Source organism: Labrus mixtus, chromosome 5, assembly GCF_963584025.1.
Source record: "Labrus mixtus chromosome 5, fLabMix1.1, whole genome shotgun sequence".
NCBI lineage: Eukaryota > Metazoa > Chordata > Actinopteri > Labriformes > Labridae > Labrus > Labrus mixtus.
Window position 1 is genome coordinate 22727106 of NC_083616.1, and position 8335 is coordinate 22735440.

At 43.3% G+C, this 8335-nt stretch overlaps 1 protein-coding gene across 1 annotated transcript; it reads right to left on the bottom strand.

Annotated features, from left to right (window-relative positions):
- Positions 1-1736: 1736 nt before the first annotated feature.
- On the bottom strand, positions 1737-7234 carry adra2b (adrenoceptor alpha 2B). Its single transcript, XM_061038633.1, has 3 exons — positions 6879-7234; positions 6350-6481; positions 1737-6204 (listed from the first exon to the last, which is right to left on the bottom strand). Exon 3 carries the CDS (start codon positions 6182-6184, stop codon positions 4592-4594), a length of 1593 nt encoding a protein of 530 aa, XP_060894616.1. The 5' UTR covers positions 6185-6204; positions 6350-6481; positions 6879-7234; the 3' UTR covers positions 1737-4591.
- Positions 7235-8335: the final 1101 nt, after the last annotated feature.

Genomic DNA, 8335 nt, shown 5'->3' on the forward strand with positions numbered 1-8335 from the left:
AATAAATAATAAAAACATCAAAATATTTTGTGAGGCACAGAGAGCTTCTCAAAGGCAGTGATGAGAATTCATTTTGAAAGATGTGGTATGTATTATTTACTATATGGAGTGTTTGTGTTATCTGTTGCTAAATGAAATGTGAATTTTCTTGACCCAAGTGAGAGAAGTTATTGCCGAGGTAACGACTAAAGCTGAGCCAAATAAACAATATACAACTATATGATAGATGCAGGACTTCATTCTATAAAACCAGGTCCACACACACACACACACGCATACGCACGCATGCACGCATGCACGCATGCAGGCACGCAGGCACACACACTGGCTCAGATAGACGGAGAGTGTGTTTCCAGCACCATTCTGTTAAACAGCCAGTCTCCTCAAGCAATTCAAATCATTATTTCCACCGCCCCTCTAAAAATGACACTTTTATCACAGTTTTCACAAAGCGACTGTATTTGAATGCCTCCACCTTCAATAGGGAGAGAGTTGGTGTGTGTGTTCTGACTCTCATTTCTCCTCCTGCCTCTTGGGTGTTTTCAACAACCAAATTACAGAGCAAAGAAATCTATCCACAGTTATAAGGTGGAGGAGATTGGAAATGGAAAATGCTTTGCGCTGGAACACCCTCCAAACACATCCATATTCATACAGAGCAATGCTGCATCCATCATGAATTTGAAAATGAGACTTAATGTGGGTCTGCCTGCATGTGTTCATGGGGACAGTCCTTGATAGGAGCTTGTGTGTGCATTTTTTATTCTCCAGGCTACTATCATGCGCGAATGAGAATCTAATGAGTGTTGCGCTTCATGTGAGTCACACTCTCTCCATCCTCCCTCTCTCTCGAGGGTCGACTGCCACCGTTCTGTCCTGCTTTATATTCCAGCTGAGGTTGTTGAATCAGGAGCTTAGGGACGCTGTGTCTGAATGATTATACAACACTGTAAACACACACCTGAAGGCTCCCAGCTTCGGCTTCGATAAGTTATCTATTCACCTCGTCCTGCACCTCAAATCACAGCCTGGCCATGAATATGGAAATGAAACTGCAAGGACACATAGGTGGAGCATCACATGGGTGGCATGTGTGTTTGAGACGGAAAAACAGGGCAGAGAACTCCCCAAACTACCCATCAGCATAAATCAATTACAATTCACTGCAGGCCTGCTAACCTCAAATATAACAAGCTGTCACAACAAGTGTGTGTGTGTGTGTGTGAAACGATTGAGCGTGTTTCATGACTTGAATAAAGTATGTGACACTTGGTGCGAGATGACACATTCAGCGTGTGTTTTTGTGTGTGTGTGTGTGTGTGTGTGTGTGTGTGGTGTGTGTGTGTGTGTGTGTATATGTGATATTTAGCAACATGCTCTAATTCCTTATAGACTTCCTCTGTGTTTGTTGGCAGGAGGCGACATGATGCTGCCTCTGCTGCGTCCTACTTCTCATGTCCCCCTGTGATAGACATTTTCCAATGACATCTTGTACCTCGATCAGCCCACACTGTTATGGACTATTTTTTGGAGTTGTGTTGCCATTCTTGGCTTTTTCATAATGGCATGAAATTGCTTTGGATTGCACTCCAATTGACATGTTTGCTACAAAAACATCATTTTATTAATTCTCCCATACTTACTGGCAATTCTCTTCCTGGAAATAATTTTTTCTCTTCCTCTTCTCCCTAATTTTATATCAATATATGAAATAAACCAAGCGGGTGTGACTCATGCGTGTTCAAGTAGCTTTATTTCCAAACTGGAGAGGAATGATGACAGATGGGGATAGATGATTGTAAAGCTTAGACCGCGCAGTTTGGTCCAAACACTGTAGAAGAAGAGACAATAACAGGCGCTTTCAGGGGAAAAGATGGTGATCAAGAGGCGGATTGCTGCACCTGTCACCTTTAAGCCATAAATCATACTTTTAAAAAATAAACAAAGCTGCAGTCTCACGACAAAAAGTCATGGTTTGGGGCAGTTTAAGCAGCATTACAACTTGTATTTATTGAACACCGCCATGAATCCATGACCTGTGTGACTATTTTTGTTATAATTACTTTGCTAAAGCTATTTGTGTTTCAGGAGAGAAAAATAACCATTTCAAGGACATGGAACAGTTGTATGAGTACAAGCAGCGATTACTCTCAGTGTTTTTTTTTTTCTTATCAGTTATTTGGTTCTCCAAGCGGCTCTGTATGTGGTATGGATTGTAACCTTAATGTCCTGCAAAAGCCTGAAAATCATCCAACTGAAACTGGCTTTGGGTGCAATTGACATTTTCACGTTCGACTTCCTTTTAAGGAAAAGGTTTGACAACACGAGCGAGGTGAGTTTTCCTTCTGCAAAATGCTTGATAAATTGTACATCCGTGAATATGCTTGATTGAACATGTCTCTGTACTATAGCCAGATGAAGCAATGATGCTAAATGTTGCATTGTAGTTTCTGCATTATGCACAAAAACTCAAGGTTGGTGTGCTTTAAATTCAACACAAATCACATCCGCCCCTAAGCTCAAATGTAGCTCAATCTCACAAAGCATCTTATTCTCGATATTAAAAATCTGTACACAGTTCTCACTCTTTGATCAGTTCCACTTTAAGAATAAAGCACAGTAACTGAAAAATAAATAGATAACAGAAATTTTAACACAAAAAAAGTTTGAAATAAATAATACAGTGTTTTCTATCTTTGCCTCCCGTCACAAACAAATATACCAAATATAAAGTTCATTTGAAGCAACAGAGAGCCGGATATCACTGAGTCAGGCTGTTGTCCTGTAAGGCTCTTTGGTCCCTTGAGGGTGATCAATAAAAAGCCATGTACTTAATATCACTGATAAACACTGACTTTAAGATTTGTAAGACTGCCTCCACATAGAGTAATACTTCTCCTTCTAGCAGACATTCATTTGACAGACAGAAAACTGATGCCTGCACCCAAAATTCTGCTCTCTATTCGTATCATTATTACAGTTCGCCTGTGGTACACAGCAGCCAGAGGAGACACACACACATTAAACAGAAAAAACTAAGACGCATAACACATACACTCACACACAGTCACACAGGTCAGCAGAATTAGACAATTAGCAAACTGAAGAGTTGCTGCTGACAGCCCTTGTCCCATTGAGTCAAAAAGCCTGTGTGGCGTTCACAGTTACAGACACATTTTCTTTCCTCTCTTTGTCCCACAGAGTCTCTTGGTGAGAAAAATAAATGTGCTATTCATTCTCTCGCCTCTCAGAGACAAACCCAAATGTGCCTTCTAGATGTCCACCGCAGGCAAGGATGTGCCGGAGGCGTCTGTGAAGAGTGACTCAGACTAATGATTCTCAGAAAAAAAGAGTCATGTATGGGCCAAATGAGGAGTAACATTTCACATCTGTGCTTTAAAGTAAATGTGAATTTCCACCTGTTCAATATTTCTGTAACAGAGTTTCAGGCAAATAATGTTCACATATTAAATCCGGGGTTTTGAGTCTTCTTTATGCACCTCCCATTAAATACTGTGAGTTACCTCTGGAGCATGTTTGAGATGATAGAACAAAGTTTTTGTGACTCAAACGTCCAAATACTGTCCGGTCATTTATATCATAGTCCAGGAAACAGGGGTCTCACAGTCTTTCTATTTCATCTCGACTCATAAATGTGATGTGCTTATTTGTCCAAATCCACCCCACTTCAGCTCATACTATGTTTCATGAAAGGTTAAATTTCAGCGTCACATAACAAACAACCTGAGTGTCCCTTGTGACCCGCACCAAGCAGAGAGCGAGGTGTCTGACGCGGAGAGCTTTCCACATGAAAAGATTAGTTTGAAAGGACGCCCTTGTCTGTGCTATCACATTTGAGATTGTCAGAAAACCTTCTCTTGTTGTTGCGCTTTTCAGATAAAAATCGAGAAACACATGTTTGCCCTGCAGCCAGGGCAAATTAAGACTGCGGACGTAAGAAATCACCACCAACCTTGTGTGCTTCTTGTGCTCTTTATAGATAAGTAAAAGGCCCTGGGCTCATTGGAATCAAAGATTGCTTCTCCTCCTTTTTGAACCAGTTTCTCTTCCCCCCATAAGTCCCAGAGTCTCTAATAACTTCAAAACCCTATACATATATATATAACATTAACCATTCTGTATTTTTAGTCAAAACTTTACTTTAACTGCTTTCTTCAAGGACATTTCTTCTGATGTTCTGCACACTTTTGTGTCCCAGAGATTTCCATTATTTAATGTGAAAAAGGGATAAAACTTATAAAATCTTATCAGCGCGAGAGATAAGTGAATGCTAAACCGTGTCCCCTACTTCATCTTTTCCGTGTCCTATTTTCACCCCACACTCTGTAAAAATTGTCTGTTAGTGTGCTTGAGCGTGTGTTTATGTGTCAGCTGCAAGCTGGGATTTCACAGTCCTATAGTTTTCTGTTTGCTCACACTGTCTATAAAAGAGAGGCTCTCAGTTCTGAATTTTATGTTGAAATTTTGACTGGTCGAATTGTTTTTTACAAGAGCCCTTTGAATGTTCTGAAAATATGTTTTTTTTTTGTATGCCTCATAAATAACTTCAAGTGTCCAATGCACTTGTATGCTAAAAGAAAGTCCCCTTGGTGCTTCTGCAGAGAATCTTCTTGAAGGCCTTCCTGAAGTCTTTGTTGAAGATGGTGTATATGACTGGGTTTAGCGAGGAGTTGCAGTACCCGATCCAGAAGAAAAACTTAAAGAGCGGATCAGGAATGGCACAGGTCTTCGGGCATACCGCCTGCAGGGAGTAAGAGAAGAAGAAGGGGAACCAGCACACCACAAAGACCCCGATGACCACTGCCAGCACAAAGGTGAAACGCTTCTCTCTGTTCACCATCGCTTTCCGCCTCGCCGCCCCAGGGGTGTTCTCTGTTTTTGACTTCCTCCCTGGCACCAGCCGTGCCCCCTTTGAAGTGGCCATCATGTCCCGGTAGCGCTTGACCGATGCTGGGGAGTGGATGCCCCCTCCTGCGGGTGACCCCGGCATGCTGGTGCTGCCTCGGCCTCCTCCGTGACTGTGTTCCATGTCGCTGTCTGTGCTCGAGCTGTCGCAGTTGTTATTGTCAGCTTTTCTCCTTCCCTGCTTGACCTTCTTCTTCTTCTCCTCTTTTTTAGTCTTGGCACGAGCAGGCTGAGGCACAGAGGAGGGGGGTGAGTTGGCATGAGGAGAGGTGTCCAGGGAGGTTTTAACAGGAGTCATAGGTAGAGGGGAGTCATGGGATGGAGGCTGCAAGAGATTATTGGTGGTAGGATTCTGGTTGGTTTGGTTCTCTTCGGGGGGAGTGTTGGCATTGATGGCAAGGCTAGGGGGTCTGTTGTTGGAGTTTTTGTTAGATGATGGGGGTGTGCTTTCTTCATCATCCTTCCCGTTGGCTTGTACATGTCTAGCAGGCTGACTTGGAGTAGCAGAGCCGACCCCGTCCTTTCTCGGCTCTCCCGGGGGGCAACGAGTTCTCTGCTTGGCGATTTGGTAAATTCTGACATAGACCAGGATCATAATGAGGCAGGGGGCAAAGAAGGAACCGATGGTGGAGTAGAGGATGTACCAGCGTTCATCATTCAGCTGGCACTGAGGTCCTCGTTCACTGCCCAGCTCCCCTACTTCACTTTTGTTCAGGGAGAGCAGGGGAGGGAAGGAGATGACGGCAGAAATGAGCCACACCACCACAATAGCGGCTTTGATGCGTTTGGGTGTCCGTTGGCGCCCATAGGTGACCCTGGAGATGGACAGGTAGCGGTCCAGGGAGATGGCGCACAGGTGCACGATGGAGGAGGTGCAGAAGAGCACGTCCAGCGCCAGGTAGATTTCACACCACAGTGATTTAAAGTACCAGTAACCCAGCAGCTCATTGGCCAGGGAGAAGGGGATGATGAGTGTGGCCACTAAAATGTCCGCAGCAGCCAGTGACACCAGGAAGAGATTCTGCGGACCTCGAAGGGAGCGGCTGGTCAGGACGGCGATGATGACCATGATGTTGCCCACGATGGTGAAGACGACCATCAGGGTGATAGCGGTGGCAAAGGCCGCCGTGGCTTCAGGGGAGTAGGGGGCAAGCTGTAAGATGCTCTGGTTGCAGGGGACGGAGGCTCCAGAGCTGCTCACGCTGCTGTTCCAACCGCTCAGCTCCAGCGAGCAACCGATATCTGGACCCGAGGCCATAGGGTCAGCTTTCCAGGAAGCTTTAAGGGTTAAAAAACATGTTTATGTCACTGATCGGATTTTCTTCTTTCGTGGTTTTTATAGTAGTGGAATCTTGATGGTCATACTTTTTTTCCTGTACAATAAAATATGTGTTAACATGTGATAATAAATGTTAATATGTACCTCAGTTTTTCTCGTATTTCTTTGTGTTGTTTCCAAACGTTAGCTCCCTTGCATCCTCCACGCCAAGTCTTCCAAGTCCATTTTTTTTAGAACGAAACAATCCGGGGTTGTGAGTCAGGACGCGGATCAATGCTTTTCAATTAAAAGGACACCGCACTTTGTGGATTAAAGTATAGCCAGGAACAAAAGTCAATGTTCAGAGGCGCATTGCTGTGCGCTAACCTTTTCAGATTTACAACAGAACCCAAAGAACTCAAACTTCTTTTGCGCACAAAGTTTGATCCCTTTTTGTCGCGGTGGTAATTGTCTTGAAGATGGGGAAATTATACCTCATTATCGTCGAATTTTGCAAATCTGGGATCGATTACAATGAGCTGGAATCGAATCTACAAAATTAGATCAGAGTAAATAATCTTGGCACTTGAGCGATCTCCGTGCGCCCTCGTTCAGAGCCGCGCGTCTGACTAACAGGCTTATCAAAAAAGCGAAATAAATGGTAAAGATAGGCTAAAAAAAAAAGAATAGTTACCATGATTTCCTAATAAAAAGACACCAGTCCTTCCCGTGAAGTAAAGCCTGACAGGCAGCGTTTCCAGTTGGTCGAACAGGAGAAAAATCCAAGTTAACCTTCTGCTTTCCAGTCCTGAGCGTGGAACCAGATTTGCTGTGAAAACGCGCCTTTTCTTCAGAATAAAAACGATCCCTGCACAGCTGCGTCAGTGTTTTTGTCTGTGAACTCGTTTCTCGGTCCTTTCTGCCCCTCTGTCTGCACAAAAGTTCACCGGGATACTCTGATCCAGCCTCTCCGCTGGCGCACATCTCAAGCGTCCTCACCGAGGCGCAGCAGCATCCTCACTGGTGAGCAAGACCTCAGCACGGAATCTAATAAAGTCGGGGTGCCTCCCATCTCCCTCCTCGCTTCAGTTTAGACCCGCTGATGTCATTCTGGGGCTGCAGGCGTCATGGGATGCTTACTTTCTCTACCCATATAATCCTCCCTCTCTGTTCCCCTCCCTCTCACATTAAATCTATACTCAAGCGGATCAGCCAGCAGTTCAGAAAAGGCTTGTTGGGTGGTTCTGCCGGGGTGAGAGAACAGAACTAAAGCCATTTGTTCTATAGGAAACATAATTTAAATCCAGGGACCTATTCAGTATTCATCATCATCATCATCATCATCATCTCTCTCTCTTTCTGCAGCATCTTCTATCTTAATTTCTCGCAGCCCATCTAATCCAGGCAGATGGCTGTCAACCAATTAGACTGGTCCTGCTCGAGTTTTCTGCTTGTTCAGAAAAAAGCATTCTTGTCACTCTTGCTCACTCACTGGTGGAGCAATAATGGATCTGGCTGTAAAGCAGATTAAGATTGAATTTAAATGTGCATCATCATCACAATCATCATCATCATCATCATCATCTTCATTTTCATCATTCCCTTCAACAATTGCAAGCGTTTAGGACCGCTACAGATTTTCACTAAATGAAATGACTCATGTATACTCACACCTCTGTTTTTACTATAGCGCCTAATCACAAGCCTGTGCTCCAGGCTATATCACGATGCTCTCTTTCTTTGATAGCAAAGTGTTCACAGTGAAAAACAATCTGTTACTTTGTTTAAAACTGTGCTTGATCAGAAAAGTTTAATATTACTTATAATGGTTAATTTTTTAAAACCATTTTTGGAGCACATTAACAAAGGGCTGACTTTAAGTTGTCGAGGGAGTGAAATCTTTTTTAGTGCACAACAAGTCCACAATTCGAGGTATTCCAGTTAATTAAGAGCCTCATTTACGGAAATCTTCCCCTTCACAGTGTTAAATTACGAATGCATTAAACTGTAAGTGGCCTCCAAATTAATATTTCATATAAAGCCTAATTTAAGGCCACAGATTATGCATAAAATTCCTTATTCCGCACTGAAACTGATAATTACAAATCATCAAATAAAAGTTTAAAAATTAAACATTTCCTCATGAGTCAA

Bases quoted from the DNA above. Each gene is read 5' to 3' on its own strand.
- adra2b (XM_061038633.1), bottom strand. From the start codon at position 6,184: ATGGCCTCGGGTCCAGATATCGGTTGCTCGCTGGAGCTGAGCGGTTGG.